This window comes from Amphibalanus amphitrite, unplaced genomic scaffold, assembly GCF_019059575.1.
Source record: "Amphibalanus amphitrite isolate SeventyFive unplaced genomic scaffold, NRLGWU_Aamphi_draft 000675F_arrow, whole genome shotgun sequence".
Lineage (NCBI taxonomy): Eukaryota > Metazoa > Arthropoda > Thecostraca > Balanomorpha > Balanidae > Amphibalanus > Amphibalanus amphitrite.
The window spans coordinates 240,911-261,570 of NW_024882169.1; the positions used below are offsets into that span (position 1 = coordinate 240,911).

The 20,660-nt window shown below is 53.8% G+C and overlaps 1 protein-coding gene across 2 annotated transcripts in view; it reads left to right on the plus strand.

Moving 5' to 3' along the window:
* The window catches only part of LOC122364417 (HEAT repeat-containing protein 5B-like), an 89,236-nt gene that overhangs the window by 37,039 nt on the left and 31,537 nt on the right, over positions 1-20,660 (plus strand). For both annotated transcript variants that reach the window (XM_043334764.1, XM_043334766.1), the window contains exons 3-14: positions 4,691-4,843; positions 6,447-6,658; positions 7,235-7,333; positions 13,351-13,510; positions 14,439-14,628; positions 16,326-16,486; positions 16,822-16,920; positions 18,383-18,530; positions 18,936-19,073; positions 19,349-19,472; positions 19,796-19,922; positions 20,198-20,327. In XM_043334764.1, the coding sequence (XP_043190699.1) occupies positions 4,715-4,843; positions 6,447-6,658; positions 7,235-7,333; positions 13,351-13,510; positions 14,439-14,628; positions 16,326-16,486; positions 16,822-16,920; positions 18,383-18,530; positions 18,936-19,073; positions 19,349-19,472; positions 19,796-19,922; positions 20,198-20,327 (1,717 nt within the window). In that variant the 5' untranslated portion in view covers positions 4,691-4,714. The remainder of the gene's footprint in view (positions 1-4,690; positions 4,844-6,446; positions 6,659-7,234; positions 7,334-13,350; positions 13,511-14,438; positions 14,629-16,325; positions 16,487-16,821; positions 16,921-18,382; positions 18,531-18,935; positions 19,074-19,348; positions 19,473-19,795; positions 19,923-20,197; positions 20,328-20,660) is intronic.

The window sequence follows — 20,660 nt, forward strand, 5'->3', positions numbered from 1 at the left end:
CATGACCTTCTCCGAGTTCCAGCACATGAAGAAGGTGAGCTGCCCGTCAGACGGTCCGGGAGGGAGGGAGGCGCGACCGCCGCATACTAAGGGTAGTTAGCCGTATTCTGGTAAAATACAGGATCCTCCAACGGCTCATTCCGGGAATCTTTTTTTTTGCGTGGGATGGCCCACTTGAAGCTTCTTAATGTTGCGTGTTTTGGTTTGATGCTTATATAACCTGCCAGCTGTTTATTTTATTTGATGCATGAACAATATTTCCTTTGTTTTATCTTAATATAGTCGTCTGATCAACCGTATTGCATGTCACACCATGCATCGATTTTCAAACATTCACCAACTATTTAAGCGTCGAGCTGGGCCGTTATGAGTTCATAGCCATGCGAGGCGGCTGCTATTCCGTTCTCGTTCCCTGTGTGCCCGACGGCTATGCTATGACGATAGACTCGCCTGCACCGTGTGCCGCCGTGCAGTGTGTCGCTGGAACGGGGCGTCATTTGGTGCAGTCCACCGGGGCCCATCGGGGAGCGGGAGCCGGAGCCGGGAGCCGGGGAGCGGCAGCGGCATGCAGTGAGCGCCGCGCGGCGTCGGCCGGGCGGAGCTCATCGCCGACCCGTCTCTGGGGAGCGACTCTGCCGACCGGCCGGCGCGGCGGCAGACTGCTCTGGCCGGCAGGCGAGAGCCGGGTGGTGCCGAGAGGTCTTCTATGGTCTGCTGTGGATTCAGGGCTGGTGTATAGTCATGTCTAGTCTGGGCTTTAGGCTCACAGGGCTGCCTGTGTGGCTGGTTGGACATTTCACGTATTGAACAGTGTCACTGTCGACCTCTGAGTCGGGTATGGACTGGACTGACCGGCGGTTCTATCTGATCCGCCTGCTCCTCTCGCCGGTCACGATGGTCTACCTGGACCGCCTGGTCCACGGGTCGGTCTCCGTTGGTCCCACACTCCCACAGCCGCCGTCCGCTGGTCGTATTCCAGTCAGTGTGAGAAGACCGGACAGATTGCCTTCGGAGCACACTCCCCCCGGGAGCTATCCGTAGGCGACTGAGAAAGGAACCGGAACGAAGTCCTGTCCCCTCAGGAAACAGAAGCTTAGATGGAATATACCTGTACCGACCCGGGGGTGACAACCTTCCGATTTGATACGTGGCTGCGTTCTTGTCTGCAGGAAGCCGGTGGACTCTATTTTGTGATTTGTTGTGAGAACGGTAGCTGCTAGCTGTTGGCTGTTGCGTGATCCAATTGACACGACAGCGGATTGGTTTGATGCAGTCACGTGGCCGAATTAGGTTTGTTATGCTCCGATCCTGGGAACTATTTTGGTCGGTTTGGTCGGAATCCGTCAATCAGATGGTCTGCATCTTTGTAGTTTGTGCTTCTGTGTTACGTTGTGCGGCATTCACTCAGTCCAGTGATGGATGGACTACCGTGCTGGACGAGCGGCGGCAGACCGGGCGGCTCCCATCGCCGACCTCCCAGGTCACTCGACGACCGGCCCGGGTGTGAACGGACGCATAATACGAACCAATCCATCTCGTCCTGTCAGCCGCAGCACAGCCGAGCCCCGAAATGAGAGGCGCTAATGGGGCTGAGAGCGGCTGGAGAAGGGGTGGCTCGGAACGGGGTACACTGACTCATACAACAGCTGTTGGCATAACGGGGCTGTTCGGCAGCGGGCATATTTGATATTCGCTTCCTTTTTTCTCTATCTCACCCAGCTGGCGGCCGAAGGCAGTGCAATGAATCATCAACTGTGTGAGAAGATGGCAGCTGATGAAGATATCGGGGCGCGGTATTGACTGGCCACATATCAAGCCCCGATCAAAGCTAGTCACTTCATTTATCACTGAGAAGTAGCGTGCCGTGCAAACGATGCTTACGTTCGCCACCAAGTGTGCCGCACCTGTTGGCTCGGTGTGCAGACCGATGACCTGACGGGTGGTTTTTCGGCCCGCTCCAATATTATCCAGTCGCCAGTAGGGCGCAGATGCAAGTGGCGTGGCCAGCTGCTCCACCACGAGCACCGAGCAACAACATCATCAATTTCGGCCACTTGCCTGCGGCCGGAGGCGGGCGTTTTTCAGCCGGTGCTCATCAGGGGGCCCAGCGCCGGGTATATCGAGCTGGTAAAGCTGCACACAGCTATGTTTGCAAATTGCACTAGCTGTCTTTGTGTCTGGTGATATTGAACGCAAACAGGAGACATGTCTTGGCGGGACGTCGAATGCCGGTGTGGTATCCGCCTGTCAGAGGCTCAAGTTCGTCCTGAGTCAGGAGTTGGAGAAGAGCAGAGAGAGGCTATGAGTGGGGAGGGACGGCAGAGCAGAACGAGAGCAGAGGGGAGGGAGGGAGTCTGTGTGTATTATGGGGTCCGTCCCTAGAGGAGCGTTGATTAGAATGTAGCTCGTCAACGCCCCGTGTCAGCCGGTCGTCGAAGTGTCTGTTCTAATTTAGTGGAACAGGACGTCCATATGCCGTCGACATGGCACCGTTGTTAGTTGGACACTGTTTCAGTTGTCAGACAAGCACGTTTTCAATGTTCGCTTGCTATCAGACGGTTATGTCGTTAACGATCTCATTTTGGCGTCCAGAGTCTTAAAATACTTGCCAAAGAAACAACTGTCAACTGTCGCCCTTTCGTTAGGCAGCTGCTGTCCTATTCTATTCCTTGCGCGAGTATCTTTCGTCAGACATTATTGTTTCTTCTCAGGCATCGCCTTATCTCATTTATGCAATGCTGCGCTCTCGTTCTGGAGTGATGACCAGGTTTTCCACCAAATACCCTGGCGGTTGGTGCCTGGGAGGGTCGTGAACTTCTCTAGATCCATTACTGCCATTAGGGTGTGTTCTGGCACGCCGTGGTCTTTCCGGTGACCTCTGAATGGCCTGAGGGTACGACCGAGCCCGGCCATCCGGGACGGACCTGCGGCGACTTATGGTGTTGCTGTCAGTGTCGGGTGTGATGCATACACAAATTGCGCCTACAAAACCTAGATCTGTCACAGGCTATTTGTAGGGTAGCGCCCATCAAAATGACCAGCGATTCTTCTACACTCCGCTCTAGGCTAGCTGAGTCTCGCCGACCTATACAGTCGCTACTGTGCTCGCAGTTGAGCCTGGTAACCTTTGGCCACTGGCCGTTAGAGCGCCGCTCCGCGCTCCGAGCCGGCCGCCTGACGGTGGAACGAGCCGCCGGGCGATCCTCCACCGGCATCAGCACTGGCGAGCGCTGTCTGTAACGACTTACCTTCTTTCGTTCATTGACTCTGTGCGGGTACTCGGGAGCTAAGATAACTATACTGCGGATAGGTGAGTGACTGGAGAACGCACTACGCACGGAGCACGGTGATCTGTGGCGCCGCGCTGCCTTAGAAGTGTCGGGCTTGGAGCTACTTCCACGATGTAGCTAAAGGAGTGAGGCTTTTGCCTATCATGGCCCGTCCCATTCAGGGAGCAGAGAGCTTGTCTATGAAAGGGAAGCTGGAGGAGTGAGGGCTGAGGCATTGACTAGGCTAGACTGGCTCACCGGCTGCCGGATACATCTCCCGCAGCCGTCGGTACGCTGCACTTAACTTACGATGGCGATTGACGATAAACAGACCTTCTGAAGCATTGATCGTGGCTATTTCTAGTAGCCGCTGTATCACTTAGCTATCAGTAAACACCAGCTGCGAGCGTTATTTGTGTTTTGAAACCCTTTTGGCTATGAACATGCTTTTTCCGTTGTTTTCCTATTTTATAGAAACTGTTCGCTGGACGCTGATCAGTGATCACCTCCCCTGACACTCTCCTACATAGGACCTCTGTTCTGATCAGTTACACGGACTGCGTTTTACCTAGGACCGCTATAAAATCGCCTGGCGATCAGCCTTGCTGAGCGGTGTCCGCGGCACAGCCGGCGGCCGCCGTAAACTATTCAGGTGCCGGGCCGTTAGTCTGGTCTGTCCCGGAATGGCACCGGCCATCCGGCCATCCCACCGCGGTAATATCGTGCAATATGCATGCAGTGGACTGTCCTGGCGGTGGCGACGGCGGCTGGTCGTCCGTCTCGTAAAGGTCCGTTTTGCCAGACGTGGTGTGTTGGTATCACACCTAATGTGTTCTCAGGTCAGGCAACTCCCGTCCCTCTCTTGCAGTGTTAAGCTGCAGCCACTGTGTGCTCCCGAATGGGGGATTGTTCTCCCTCCCTGTGTGGTTAGTGTGCTACTTATCCCTCCATGTTACATGCTATCTGATTGCTATACCCTTCAGTCAGATAAGCACGGTGTTGTTGAACTGCTCAATTATCACCAGTGTTACAATGTAGCCGCCCAGAAAGGTCGGCGCTGATGTTCCCCGCCCTCTGTTTGCACATTAGTATTTGTGAACGCCGCCTGCCAAACAGGGACACTCCCTCAGTGTAATGCGGAATCGGGACGTGTAAAGCATCGGCTGCATTCAGGCTGTAGTCTGATGGCGACTTCTCAGAAAGGATCGGCGGATGTTGCGCGATACAGTGTCGTCAGAGATGTTTCCTGTGCACTATCTGTAAACAGAGTCGGATCCTGTGTACGGGTAAACGCCCCTCGTCTACCCTGCCTGTGTACAGTGAATATTTTGTTTTCTGTGTTTCGGTACATAGCTCAATTCCGGCAAGTGGCACGCTGTATCAATGCTTGTCCCTCACATATGTCTTCCCTGTGTCTTCAGGCGGAGGCGGCCAAAGCTGTGAAGATGATGGAGCTCTCTCACAGCCTGGTGCTGAACGAGGCCGCTCTCAAACAGATCCCCGAGAGCAAGAGGCCCGTCTTCGTCTTCGAGTGGCTCCGCTTCCTCGACAAGGTTCTGGTGGCTGCCCAGAAGGTCAGTGACTCGGTCACGTGTCGGGGTGGGTGAGAGGGAAGAGGCGATGAGAAAGAAAGGCTCATGCTTTACTGGTTTGTAAGCTAGGTATAAGCTCACATCTGTTCAACTCAGCTTACCGGGCATATGCTGTCAGGTGTCTAGAGTTATGTTAATGTTGCATTCGCTATCATATGGTGACCTGTGCTGTGCTGTCTTGTCCTGATATGCCCCTGCACTGTCCTTTCTCTATGAAGTCTTCGGCGCCGACTAGGCGGAGGCGCCGATATTGAATAACGATAGCGGTAACCCGGATACCTCTCCTCTCACCCCTGCCTCCATAGTGCAGACTGTCCGCGCGGTGCAGACAAAAGACATTAGCCTGCCGCCGTCGCCGCCCGGTCACCGTCGATAAAGGGCTCTCAGCGGGCTGCCGGAACCGACGGGAAGTGGTCCCCCTCCTCCTCCCTCCGTCCCCTATCCGCTGGATCAGTCTCCCATATCCAGCGTCCCCCGGGGACCGGCCGACTGGGTCTGCGCGCATTGGTAATGACAATGAACGCTAGGATTATGGTGAGGGGATCCCGGCGTATGTATGGGATATGTATCAGGGTTATATGATGTAGGATATACCGCCTTGTAGCGAATGATCACTGAAGTTATTGAACGCCAAGCAGTGAATCAGTTGACTCTGTTCAGAAGAAAGCGCTGTTGCCGACTTTAGTTCGTGGCAGCAGTCCTGGCTATTGTATTTTGGTTTGGCTGAGGCTATAGTTTTAGACTTAAAGTTCTGTCGTTAATTTTGCTGCAAGTAAGTACAATAATTACTGCATGATCAGAAAGCCTAAAGGGTTATGGAACGGCAATAGATAGTGGATACTCTTGCCATTGTGTGTTTTCAGTATCTTTTTCCGCCATCCAGCATTGCAAACACCACAACAGTTTCGTCGATCTCGTCCAGTCTTTACTTAACTCTCCAGTGGGCCCCTCGTTTATCTCCTACCGATCTGGAGAGGCTCCATGAGCCATAGTACACACTTGTCCACGGGTTGTGTGTGTTTGGTCGTTCCCGGGCCGGCACCATATAGTCGGTGTTCAACGCTCATACGTCTACCCAATACCGGCCGGTGCCCATCTTTACATCCCAGCGCCATGCCTTGTCAGTTCAGTGGTCCATCGCTGCCCATCTGCCATCACCTAACGTGCTCCATTCCACCCAACACCTTCCGTTGTCCATCCCATTCCGAACCGTAGGGCCGCTCGTTCCCTATTGTATGTGAACAAGTGTAGGCCGTTTGGTCTGTCTGAATTGGTCGTCTGTATGATTGGCTCCTTGTGGGCGGCGCCGTTTGGGCTGTGAGGAATGCCAGCACTTGAATGGATGGAGGGGATGGGGCCGTGGCTGTATCGGCGACGGGGCAGGTGTTTGATGCTGACTGACCTGTGTGTCTGCTTATTGCTGTTGTCGAACGCATCTGTCTGCTTGGTGAAGCTCGGTTATTACGGGCACACCAACCATGGATGTTTTGATGTTCAACACCACTGTACCCGTGCCGTCGCCCATGCGTTTACAGCCGTCCCAGTACCGGTTCTGACTCTGACCGATGTTCCCGTTCTCCCTCAGGCCGACATCAAGGAATGCCACAAGAAGCTAGTGGAGCAGCTGACGCACCAGCTGACGGAGGCTCCTGGGCCGCCGACCCGCCGTCTCCTGGCCCGCTGTCTGGCTACCCTGTTCAGCATCGGAGACACCTTCCTGCTATTTGACACGGTCAACAAGTGTAACGACATCCTCAGGAACAAGGATGACTCGCCCAGCTACCTGGCCACTAAACTGTGAGTGGTTTGAGGAGTAGCTAGATTGAGATGCATCCGGATCCTAGATTGAGATCATCATCGCATCCGGTCATTCCGTCATTATCTATTAGTTGGCGTCTCGTATAGCGTCTTGGCTCAGTTGTGCTCGGTTAGGTGTCCGGACTGGTAGCGTAGTATGACGTGGTTGCGTGGGTATTTGCAATCGACTTCTCGGAACACTCATTATGAGCGGAGCATTTGTAATGTCGTGTATCGGTTTTCATACTTAATTGCTGCATGCAACATGCTTTCTTTGTATCCGTAATAGATCGTTAATGTTTTTAGGTTGTTCCGCAGGATACACCTGATAGCCAAGTATTCATTTGATGCAATGTCTGTGATGATTTTCCTAAAGACTAATTAATATTATCTGTAATTTTTTTCTTTACATGGCAACTTGCCTTATCATTGCATGCTACTCATGCGGCCTTATTCCGACATAATCGTCGTGTATCTAAACATCCTTGGTCTATGTATCTTCGCCACTCGTTTAATCGTCCATACCGTTTGTCCCGCGCATTATTCTGACCCTGTCACCCTTTCGGCGCGTTTCAGTGCGGCGGTGAGCTGCATCGGCGCCATGTACTCCAAGCTGGGCCGGATGATGGGCCGCTCCTACGAGGAGACGGTGCAGATTCTCACCAAGTCCATGAGGTAAGCCGGCGGCCGCGCCGCTATGATGAGGCGCACGGCCGGTCGGCCGGTCGTCAGAGACCAAAGTGGACTGTCATGACCGGCTTACTCGGGTGCCGCCGACGGTGGTGGCGATGGGGCGGCTTGCGGGTCTCTGTTTCTCAGCTCTAGAGACGGAAAGTTTTCCGGGTCGGAATAGAGGACTTACTGTGTGAATATTGCTGATTTTTTTTAGAGAGCCCATCGCAACCACCTCTGTGCAAAACATACCTAATCGCTCGATTTTATTGTTCAGGCGAGTTTTGTTTTTTGACCTTGCCTGTGCACTTCGCGCTCTTCCATCGCGTTTTTTTCCTCTCACAATCTTCCTCTTCTCACCACCCTTTTCTCGTCTCGGCAAAAGTTGCCTCACCCTCTTCCCGTGTCGTTTCTCTCCCCGCGTCGCCCGGCCGGCGGTAGTGCTAAGCCTGTCTCTGGCAGCGGCTCAGCAGGGCTGCCGTCACCAGAATCCCGCCCGGTTTATGGCCGGTGGTGTCGCGAGCGGCGGGGCTCTGGATTTCACGGTCGCCAGGAAAAGGCGAAGCTCGACCACGGCTGAGCCACTGGGTCGGGTTGGATGCAGCGTGAAGCTATAAATCAGTCGAGTGCCTGACCTCTCGTCTTCTGTTGCGGTGTCTATCCCTGCCTTTCTTCTCTTTCCGGGCTGCCTTTGATTACCTCAGTCACGACAGGCCAGTCCAAAAACGTATCGCCGCGTCCATAAGCGTCGTGTCCTGGCTGCCGCGTGCTCCGATGTTGTTGTCGCGATCCGTTCTTGTCAAGCCTAAGTTATTTTTTCGGCCAGAATAGGTAGTCTACCCTGGTTCCTGGTGTGGTCCGCAATGACGTGATCTGACTTGGCCCAGCCTGATGCCTTATCTGGTCACGTTGGTATGATTTAGTCTGATCTTTCGTCTGGTCGAGTCCACTTTGATTTGGTTCTGTCCGACCTGTCTAGAGCGGCTCGCTGGAGTCGCTAATTCTGGCTCGACCCCTCCCACATGAGGGCGATAATATTTGGTGATGTCACAGCACGGCTCGGCACGAGAGAGGCGGAGCGGGGTCTGTAAGGACCACCCCCGTCCCCGTCCTCGCCCCCGCCTCCTTTGGCATGTGTGGGAGCGGCCACACCCAGTACAGCTGTCCGTCTCCGGATAGGATAGACACAAGCGGCAGTCGATGGATATGGTAGCGGGAGGCAATCAGAGCGTGGAAACACTGCAGTGGACGTCAGATTCGCTGGTGGCTGAAAAAAATGGGCTGTGAGGTGTAGTTGGACTTATTGGTAGGATGGTCTTAATTATTTGGTTTTTATACGGACTTGCGATGGTGACATACTGCTGGAGCATTAGATATATTTTGACGGGTATACAACAGACCACCTTTTATTATCATGTACTCAAATATTGTCCGTCTGTTTCTCAGTGTTGAGTTTTGAACTCTTTCCGTAACGCTCGACGTTCGTTTGCTCGAAATTTTCAGTCCACTCCACCAAGTCTCTTTCATATTTCCCCGACAGACAGCAGTGTCGCCTGAAGAGCTATCCTGTATCTTATTTCCTTAGACAAACAGCGGTATCGTCTGAAGAACCATCCAGTCTGGAGTGTGTCTGGGAAACCCACGCCCGGTCTACGGCAGCTCTGCACGCACACACTATTGTATCCATGTGGCGCATACGGCGCGGGTTTGATAGATTGTCCCATCCATTGCCCTGCTCTGAGCGGGGTCCGATTGTATCTGGATAGGTGTATGTTTGTTCAGACTCGGACATTCATGTAGCGAATGTGGGAGGTGGATTGCTATTATGAAGTTGAAGTGGAATATAGCACTGGATGTTTGTCGTATGATGCTTGCCCGTTTCTATTATATGACTTAGTCAACTGCGATGGCTTGCCGATGCCCACCGCCACCCTTCTGAACTTTCATATGCATTCAGTCTCTGTCCATATGTTCGTCTCGACATCTTCGCCTGGTTGTCTGGATCTGTGTGCCCGTCTCCGTCTCCGCCTGTGTATCCTTTTCTCGGCGTTGCCGTCTCGGTCCGTCTGGGAGGCGGTGGTCTGCTTCCCACGGTGGGAGCTCTGCTAATGACCAGCCGCCCAGCCCGAAAGAGGAGGGGCGGGTCCAACCGACTGAGAGTGGTTTGCCGCGACTGGGGGGAGGCGGCCCCTGTGTCTCGTCTGTGGAAACCAGCTGGTCTAATCACACAACTGAGTGGTAGCGGCGATATCTAACAAAGTCTATTTCGTACAACCCCTGCGGTTATAAGTGGGTTGCTGGTGTCTCGACTGCTTCCATCGAGGTTTGTGTGTGCTCCTGGCTGTCTGTCTGAGAAAGTCTGCGCCGTTTTAATGTTTGTTCCGTCAGGCTATCCTCTAATTTACCCGACCCACCCCGCGCTGATGTTGTTCACTCTGCCAGAAATGGATAGCTGACCGAACGGCTTTGATCAAACGGAAGTCGGCCCCGCTATTGAGGGGATTATCGGTCAGGGTTCGGCCGGACAGATGTTGTGGTTTGTTGTGAATTGGATCCGTTCCAGGCGATTAGTGATGCCAGTGTGTGATGTTGATGTCCTGTTACTGTTGACGTTGATGTCGATCTGAAATGTGCCGATACTGATACCGATTTCCGTGTCGGCGTAACATTCATCTCGTATCACCCCTAGCACCATCATCAGGTTGTGCAAGTGCCTGCGTTTATCGCGATCTGTGTGTGACTTTACATTACAAATTTGTGTGTCAGTATCGCCATCGGGTATCGGTGCCACTTTTAATACCAGTGGCTCTGTCGGCGGCGTTGTCAGCATCGTTTTCTGTGTCGGTGTCAGCGGCCGTGATCCAGCGCTAGTCTCGGTTCAGACCAGGTGCTGCCGACATCGACCGCCTCTCAGCCACCTCTCTAGACCGTCTGGGTCGCTTCTCTGGCCGGCAGACATCGGTCATCAGTGATGAATCGCTCCCGTTCCCTGCCGACTGTTCCCACGACCCTCTCACCTGTGGGCCATTGTGAGAGCAGCCTATGGTAGCCATCTGTACTCTAGCCATTGTAAGATCGGTCTCCTCCGACAGACCTACATATATGTCAGATCTGCTGCCGTGGCAACTCGGACTGCGGTGCTTCCATGCCTTGTTTGACAGATGTGCACATTGTGCAGGCTGCCGCTCCACATTTTTGTATATACTAAGTACTTATCCCTGTTTTTGCCTCGGCCACATGCAGGGTCTGTTTCAGTTGACCTTCGTCTGATGGAAGCAAGGTACGGCAGCGCTCAAACTCTTACCGCCTTTAATGTCCATCGGCGTAAGTTCTGTCCGAATCGCTGTCAGGCAGCCATAGCGCAGGGGCTGCCTTACGTGTCTGTTCTGTCCCAGCCAATGTCTACCAGAAATTCCAGAGCCTGTCTTGCCTGCCTGTCCTGTCTCAGTCAATGTCTGACAAACACAGCACAGGCCTCCCTTACCTGTCCGTCTGTCCGACCCGCAGAACAGATGGGCTCACCTTTGGCCCCGACCGAGAAGGACATTTACGGCGAACCTGTCTCCATTTCAAAGTTCTTTACGACTCCTCGGACCGTGGCACACAGAAGCCAGGTAGCACCTCTGAGTGCATTGCCTGCCCTGGCTCTCCGTCTCTCCACGGACCGTTGAGATCCAACAATGGACGCCGTCACACTCGTGGATCTATGGAGGGACGACTGGGTCTATAGGCGGTGGGGACGAGTGGGATGGTTGCCGCTGCCGTTGCTCTGTTGTCTCTCCGCACACAGACTGGGATAGAGCCGCCGATCGTGACCCGGGTGCAATGGCGGGAGGTCGGAATGAGTCATGCTGTCTGCTGTCTGGGTCAATGGTAGTCTGTGGTGTGGTTCTGTGGGCCAGGCAATCGGCGTCAGGCAATGCGGCCAGTTTCGAATCAAGGCCGATTGGTTGAAGTGATCAATGATCATGAGGTCACTGGACAGGCACACAGACTGCTGATCGCTTGTCTAGCGTCTCCATCGGACAACTAACAAGTTTGGAATCAGGACGGGAGGATGAGAAACGCTATTGAGCAGGGACAAATGAAGTGTTACCACTGAGTGACAGGGTGTACCGCGACGGCACGCCGAACAAGAGATTTCCCTAACCGGGAAATGTCTGGCTCACACTGTGCCGGGAAAACCGGTTGACCATTTATCTGCATTAGTTGATTGCCTTCCCGCGGACTGGTGGACTGCTGGATAGGTAATCTGTTTCGGGCGTCTCACCTGGCGGCTGGTGTCCCTGCTGTGGTAACTACCTGGAACCCCCTGCCGTCAGTTTTCCCCGCTCCAGTGCCTCAAGACAACGGCCGTGAGTCAGACGGACAGGTATTGATGTCGTCCAGCCACCGCCCGGCCCGAATGGATAACTTTCCGAAAAGGAATGGCTCGGAGAGACCCGCATACCAGAGGAGGGGAGACGAAACGGCGAGCCAAACGCTACCCTAGTTTGAAGCAAAGTGGAGTAATTCCTGTTTGTAGCACAAATCTCAATGAGTGCTTGATGACTAATACCAAACGCCGAACATTCGCTCACTGCCCTGACCTGTCTTCAGCGTCCTTCCCTAAGCCAATTTTTCTTAAGCATCGAGCTTAGCTGTTCTTCGGCAACAAAGAATGTCTCTGGCGGGTCGGTTCGTGGCTCTGGCGATGAACGGGCCTTGTATCGATTGCGGTGGATTTAGCACACGGTCGGGGCCGACCCGGCAGTAATAAATGGGCTCTTGACCTCATCAGCGGCTCACAGGGCTCGCCACAGGGTCACGGTCAAAAGGGCGCGCCACAGGCCCATATAGGATATCACAGGGTCGAAGAGCGCAGCAGTTGATACCTTCAGACGCCTCCACAGGTTTGTAGAATGCCCTTCACTGTATCAAGCATAGCGTCAAAGGCTTGCGGAAGCTGCGTTATCTCTAGACCTGGCTAGGATCGCGTGGTGCTCATTTACAGCATTATCGACTCGATGGCGTTGATGCTGGCTTATTGCCGCGTCCCAAGGGCCACCGTAAAGCCGAACACTAAGGACGCCCCAGATAAGCATGCGCACACTCACAGCATTGCTTCTGTCCAAGCAAGCACTGTTGGATCAGACGGGGAACCGCGGGCTTATTCACACCACCCTGAAGTTCCAGGCATTTACATGACTGACTCAGTTGTGGGGACTACTGGACTGACAGGGCTTCAACCTAGCTGGGGCTATCTGTTCCCTCTGAACCAGCAACAGGAAGTCCCGACACGGTCGCGCGGTAGGTCTCGTCTCATGGGGCCAACCTGTTTTGTAATTGTAACGAGCCGTGATCGGCCTAAGGTATTATCCCGAGCCGGATACACTGAGTCCATCATTGGAGTGGTATCTGCTGTGCTGAGACGGATCCGACACCATCACGACACCTCACCACGCCACTGACTGTATGGCCGAGCTCCTCCACAGCGGTGGTATGTCTGAGCGACTGATTTATTCAGACTCCGTGATGCATTGTCGTTCGGTGGCGCCCGGATGCGGCGATCGGATTGACGCCGATCGCTCGGTGTCCGGCTCCGCTGTCGGAGGGGCGGAGGGCGGTGTTTTACGGGCCGAGTGTGAGCGGTCGGCAGGGCGTGGTGTATTTACTGACGCTCCCTGGGGACATGGGTCGAGCGGATGGGTAGGGGAGGGGAAGATCGATGGCCGACGGTCATGGCTACCGCCCTCCTCCTCCCGCCCCCCCCCCCCTTCCCCACACTGGTGTCACCTCGGCAGTCCCCTCCGATCTCTCCCAGTCCTCTCAGACCTGACCGTCTTCACTGTTAAGCACTGGGTAACACTGTCTCCTCCTTTTTTCGGCTAGGTATTTAACTCTCTGATGACTTACGATTTCGTGATCGCCGCTTTTTCGTTGCCCAGTAGCAGGCCAGCGTTGTCTGTTTGACTTATGCGTTTTCTCATCGTCTTATCCGTCTAACCTAACCTGACCTGACCTGACCGCCCTTCTCACAGGAGCGCCGAGTCTCTGATGCGCTGCGAGGTAATGCGGACACTCCAGCAGCTGTGTGCCGGCATGGACTCGGCCGCTGCCGGCGTCCACAAGGACATCTACAAGGTGGCGCGCCACTGTATGACCGACCGCGTCATGGCCGTCCGATGCGCCGCCGCCGCTGTGAGTATCGGGAACGGGGGCGGCCAGGGTGGGTTAGGGAACCGGGTCGCAGGGCTGCTAAAGAGAACAGATTGGCGGAGTAGGATATTGTCAGCTTGAGTCAAAGACTAGCTGGTAAGAGATGTTAGTGTCGTAGACGGGAGAGTATAGATTGGTGGAATGGGTATTGTCAGCTTGAATCGAAGAATGACTGGTAAGAGAAGTTCCGTAGACTGAAGATTGGCGGGGAGGGGTGGTCAGAGGCTCGTGGGGCCAGTGGTTCGCTCACGGAGCTAGTGTTAAAGGTCGAGAGTCGAACTGTGCTAAAAGGAGACGGCTGCAGAGATGAGAGATGAGTTTTGAATTGGATGAGAGAGCGGAGCGGTCACGTACTTTTGTCCCAATTACGGACATATGCTGGAGATGTCCATGGGCAAGGACAAGGGGCTGTCGTTTTGAATGTGAAGTGAGAGAAGAGGATCCTTCTGACTACGGGGAGTGCTGACCGTGGAGCGAAGGACGCGCCAGACATAGCCTGAACCAGGGTGAACGAGGATGTTCGAACGGGAGCGTCGGCTTTTGTTCGAGACAGTCGGTGGGAGATGAATATAGAGTCAGTGTGGTAGCAGGGTTTTGGTCGTCTCTAGGCCATCGACGATGGGGCGGTGTGATGTGGTAGCCGTTTTGGTGGTTTGTTAGATACGTTTAGTACCTATCTGCTCTCTCCTCAGGTGCCACTGACAGTGTTTCCCTTTCTTATTAGACTTTCGAGACAATCATGAATTAACCATAACCACGCTCCACATATGTTTCTCCCCGTCCTCCCCCCCCCCCCCCCCGCGGTGTCTGCAGAAGATGACCAGCCACACAACGTCCCAGACTATCCCGTCCTTCCTTTCACGGTGTGCCGGAGATGATCCCCTGACTCCCCCTTCTCCTCCCTTCACAGTGTCTCCAGGAGATGATCAGCCACGCACCGTTCCTCTACACCTCCGAGCTGGAGAGTGTGGCCACACTGTGCTTCCGCGCCTTCGACGGCTCCAACTACGAGGTCCGTCGGGCGGTGGCCCGTCTGCTCGGAACACTGGTGGCCCAGACGCAGCTGCCGCCGCCCCCGCACCTCGCCAAAGACGTCAAAGGTGGGTGAACGACGCCCACTGACGGCTGAGAGTGTCGAACAAGTCGCATCTGCGTCCAGTGAAACCCACGTCTAGCTCGCGAACTCGCGTCTGAGTCGCGAAAGTGGCGTCTGACTTGTGGAATTCGATAGTCATTCGCTTCATTTGAGACTGACTTGAATGTCGAGGCTGCGACCCGCGATACTCGTCACTTGACTCGGATTATTAGAGCAGGTAGTGTTGCCCAGTTAGCGGTAGTTGAGATATTACGGATCGCGGTACAGTCTGCCCTGCCCTGCTGCCAGCTGCTGTATATCCCGGTCACGTTGTCAGTTTACGGTTGTCGGATCTGTGGTTGGAGTGGCATCCGCCGCCGCTCACCGGTCAGGCCGGGCGGTATGGCACTCTCCGGGGGGTGATATACCTACTGCGGCCGATCCACCGCCGTCCCCAGCGGCGGCTGACCGTGACCTTTGGTGACCTCGGGCTGTGTGGCGGCTGTCTGGTGACGACTGACGATGAGGGCCTCTGTAGGGATCTGTCCCCGTCTGCTGCTGCTGCGCTGTCGCTCGACCTGTGGTCTAAGGAATAGATAGACTGGCCGGTCAGCTGGTCTGTCCGTTTCTGTAGTCTACCTCAGTCCGTTGAAGAGCACCGGAGAGAGAGAGAGAGAGAGAGAGAGAGAGAGAGAGAGAGAGAGAGAGAGAGAGAGAGAGAGAGAGAGAGAGAGGGAGAGAGAGAGAGAGACCCACACGAGCCCCGGCGGCCGCAGCTGGCGCGGCCGGCGGTGGAGACTTAGATGGCCGTTGTGACGATATACCGCGGACGCCGCCTGCCCGACGGTGGCAATTCGTTTGGCCCGGCCGCCCCGGAACCGCTGCAATTATGGCACGTAATGACTTCCGTATGTGTGCCGAGAGCGTCACTCTACTCTGCCTTGCGTTGCGGCGACTGGCGGCGCGAGGAAAACCAAGGAGTTCCTGACAGTTGACTTGTATAGATTACACAAGTTTTACTGACATAATATACTGAGTTGCCTTGTAGATCGTTCATCGCAGCTTGTAGATTGCCGAATGTTTTGGATGCATAATGTATTCCAGTCGGCATTTCGTGTGCAGGACATGGATTCATGTCGGTTTTGTCGGCGTTTTGATGCATTACACGTCGTAGCGTTGCCTGTTGAATGCCGCTCAGACACCGTTGTTTGTGTATTATGTGACACGCAAAGTGGACTGGTATTTCCAAAAATGCTAGTGTCGAGGCGCCATTAACTGATGAAACAGCACTTTTCATAGACAAATCTGGTCTGTGTGTGTCCTAAAATGTACATATGTACTGCTTGCTTATGCGATTCACGTTAAGACTGCAAGATGTCTTACATGTGCATTGGTGCGGTTGGATTCTGATATGTGGATTGTCAAGACTGCAAGATGTCTTACATGTGCATTGGTGCGGTTGGATTCTGATATGTGGATTGTCATGTCAACAAATCACACAAGTGACGCCCCTTACAGAGATAAAGGGGCTCGATGTAAGCTACAACGGTATGGCGGATGGAATGTGAAAATAACACAGTCCGTCGTTGTGGAACATACCCGCTTGATAGACCCCCGGGCCCCGGCCTACCCTCCGCTCTATTACCGCAGGCTGCCTCCGGCCGTCTTGCCTCCCCCGAGAAGGCGCTGGTGACCAAGTGTACCCCTATGTTGATGTTCCAGGCTCCGGTCGTCCGGGTGGTCGCCTCACCTCTCTCGAGGAGGCGCTGGGTCTCCTGATGACGGGGTTCCTACGGGGCGGCGGCGGCTTCCTCCGTGGCACGGGAGATATGATCAAGGGCGCGCCGGCCGTCAGCAGGGAGGTCCGCGTCGGTATCACTCATGTGAGTATTGGGGAGATGAGGAGGTATTATGAAATGTGAGCGCCGAGACTTCATGGTTGGCGCACTTGGTCACGCTAAAGTGAGCGTGTCAATTATGCCAGGGAATGCATCATTTAGGACCACATCATTGTTGTATGTTACTGGTGATTATTCTCAACACAATGTATTATAAGTTTTAACATGCTTGTACCGGGCTGTGGATGTGCTTCTCAGCTATCTGCCTAACATGTTACCTTTATCTTTTCTCCTTTCTAGTCGTACGTTGTCCTGGTGGACACACTGGGAGGCCTATGGCTGTAGGTCTCTGACCTCTGACGTGTGTCCTGTGTCCGCAGTCGTACGTTGTCCTGGTGGACACGCTGGGAGGTCTGTGGCTGGAGCGTCACCTGGCCACCTTCATCGGACACATCCTGGAGCTGGCCGCCAGCCCGCGGGTCAGTTCTTACAGTGTTACAGCTGCAGCCGGGTGGTACGGTGAAACTCCCGCGCCCAGCTCAGCGGCTGGAGGTTATACAGTCGGCTGCGTGGCTGTATGTACTACTGACTGGGCATGGACCTCTATACCGAAGCCAGAGGTATACTGAGGTCTAATAGACTAACTTATTCTGACTGGCCGGTTTAAAGGTAGTGTGCCACCTTTGAAAGATTTTCCCATTTTATTTTTCCTAGGATAAGAAGCTTCTGTTTTTACATAATATCGCAAAAAAAAATCAAAAATGGGCCTGGAATAGTGCCTTTTTCGCCTAAAAGTTTATCGGTTTTTCGATATGTATAACAACTGTAGTGGGCTGACCTGCAAACAGGCGTCGGCAACAATCGCGAATGCGGCGCACATGTGACAATAAGCAAAGGTCATTATAGAGTTACGACGTACGGGAATGAGTTATCAGCTGTCTAATCGTAGACAACACAATGTCTTGCCTTAAACTGTAAGCCTGTATTGGTATTGTTTCTTTTATTTGGCTGTCGAAATTATTTATGGTTTGAAATATGATTTTATGTAAAATAATTGATATGAAAAAGCCGTCTCTTAAGTTATGACCCCATTTCACCACACGCAAGTGGCAGAAATGACAATGATCAGCTGACGCATTTTTCTTGGCCGAAGTCAGAGCGCGCGGCCCGACGCACCACCACCGCACCACAAAGTATGAGCAGAAGCCGCGCCCAAAGCCAGGGCCCCGGTAACGTGAGGTAGCCGAGTCGGGGCAGCGTGCGCTGATCCAAGCCGGGGCCGCAGCTTTGGGCGCGGTCTACCGCATCCCCGCGGGCAGCCCCGAGCTATCACATGACACCGGGAGGACGCGCGGCCCCGGCTTGGGTCAACGCACGCTGCCCCGACTCGGCTACCTCACGTTACCGGGGCCCTGGCTTTGGGCGCGGTCTACCGCACCACCTAACAGGCGTGTTCGAAACCGCAGGAGATGATGATGAACGGGTTTATCGAAACTTGATTGGATGAGCATATCGGTAATAGCGATTTCAGTGTGTGCATTTATTGTTCATAGTGGTGTGAAATGTGGTTGGGGTACGACCGACAACCCGTCGGGGCGAATTTCGCACTGGGGTACTCAAAATTTGAAGAATTTAAGACGTTTCCATGAGTTTTGAAGGTATGGATAAGTTCTAAAAATCCGGTTCTCCTTATCATTCTGGGCCATTAACTCCATACGGTCCAGGAAAGCTGGCACACTACCTTTAATAATGTAGAGTAAAGATAAAACTAACTAAGCGCACCAAAGCTCATCAATAGGATAAACGCAGACAAATGAACAATGAACAGTCAGATCAACTGCAGCAGACGATCTTTTAGCATCTCGAGTCGTTTTCTCTCCACCACCACTGCGATCGCCGCCCATTGACCTGCGACCCTCTCTCCTGCTTCGTCTCCCTCAGGCGGCCGTCACCCACGTGGACTCTGTGTACGTGCGGAAGTGCGTGCTGTACATCCTTCACTCGACACTGGGCAGGATGCTGGGTGAGAAGACTCAGTTCGCCGCCTGTAAAGAGCTGGTGGCCGTTGTCAGCAGACAAGTCAACATCGGTGAGTGGTGATGAGTGATGACATTTTACAAGGTGTTGGTGATGACAGAGGCCATGACGGGAGAGGACGGTTTGAGGTTTGTGTAGATATTAATTGCTTATGTGTTCATGTCCGAGTCATACTTGGGCTCTGTAGGAATAACTGACTGTAGTGTGTAAAATTATTTTAGATGTTTTTCAGAGTGATTTCCCTGCATTTTTGGCAAATACTTCCCACAAAGTAATCTTGCTTCAATTACGTAACCGAATATCGTTGGGAACTACTGCAGTCAGCGCATCGTTTTATTTTGCTGATATTTGATCTGAGTTTATATGAATGTGTATGTTTCTGTACCTGAGCCTGTATACCCGATATTCGTTCTGTCTGTGCACCTGCTCACAAAAGTATTGTCTCTATCCCGCCCAGACCTGGCCGCGGAGGCATCTCGCGAGTCTCCGGAGCACAACAGCCACCAGGCGATCGTGTGCGCGCTGCAGCAGCTCGGTGGCCTGGTGCAGGGACTGGGCACGGCCGCCGGCAACCTCATCAGCGACAACACTGTCAGTGAGTAATTCCGATCGGATAATCCGGAAAGAGGGGGAAGCGAGGGGCGGCGGTTCGTGGTTGAAATGGGAGTGAAGGGCTTGGCTTGGTTGATAATTGCCGTCCTCAAAGAATGGCCAAGAGACTGGCACAAAACAACCAAGTCCGTACTGGTATAGCGCTGTCTCAGATCTGTTGGAGCAGTAACCTCGGTCCTGACCCGCCCGAGGCAGGCGATCCGGTTCGCCGCCATCGTATCACACCCTCACTGACGGGCGTCTCCTCTCTCTGTACAGACCTGTTGGACGCGGTGGTGTCTGTCCTCACCCACCCGAGTCAGGCGGCGCGGTTCGCCGCCGCCTGGTGTCTGCGCTGCATCTGTATCGCCGTACCGTCCCACCTCACGCCGCTCATCGACAGGTCAGTGGTGCCGCACTGTTCTGCTGAGATGGTAGTTCATAGTCATAGTCCTTATGGGTGTATGCTCAAAGCAGATTGCACAAAGGGTGTCAGGAGCATCTGGTGTATGTACGATGAAGTTGTTAGTGATGGTGTCGTGTGGTCAGTTCAATATCATGATTTCCATAATATATGGCAGATTGCAGATGAATTAACATCAGCTCTGCTCGGGCCGTTTCCCGCTAGATAACTGAGAACTTTTCGTACGGTGCAAGGTCGGTGATTTGGTCCTGATTTGTTTTTATTAGTATTGAAAGTTAACTTTGTCTGTGTCGGTTTTCCAGATGCACGGACCGTCTGGACAGTCTGCGCAACTCGCCGGAGGCCGTGTCGGGCTACACAGCGGCGCTGGCCGCCCTGCTGGGCGCCGTTCACCTCTCGCCGCTGGGGGTGCCGCACTGCAAGGGAAAGGTCAGTACCTTAGATAAAATAAAAATGTCCCATTTATTCATACCTACTCGAGCAAAATCAATGGCAGTTTTAGGCAGGAGGGTGGTTAGCAATAATTGAGTTCGGGCTCCCTGAAGAGCTTGTCTTACCGAACGGCTTATGAGCTCTGGATGTCTACGCATGACCCAGTGGGCACTCAGGTCTGTGCTGCATATGACCCGCTGGTGTGTACGAGTATAAGATGCTGGTACCTGTATGACTCTGTGTCTCCAATAACGCCCACCCGCCCCTCTTAGGTGATATTTAACGTCGCTGAGGACCTGCTGCGGAGTGCTGCACAGAACTCCCGGCTGTCGCTGCCGCGGACCCAGGCCGGCTGGCTGCTCATCGGAGCCGTCTCCACACTGGGACATCCAGTCGTCAGAGGTGAGAGGTCATGGAAAGGGAGTGGGATCAGGGTTAGGGCTGGCTGCTCATAGGAGCCGTCACCACGCCGCGCTGGGACACCCCGTGGTCAGAGGTCACAGGTCACAGGTTACAGAAAGGGTGATAGTCATAGTTAAATGGCGGAAAAGAAGTGCAGAAACACAACACATTGTGGGCTTTGAAATGGAGGTAAGGGTGTTGATGGGATCCAAGTTCGGTCTTATTTTGGTCTGAAGGGAATAGACTGAATAGGTTACCGGTTAGGTCATAGGGTAAACTACATTCAAGACTGGCAAAACTGCGTGATTCTTGTCCTGTCGTGAAGCGGATTCC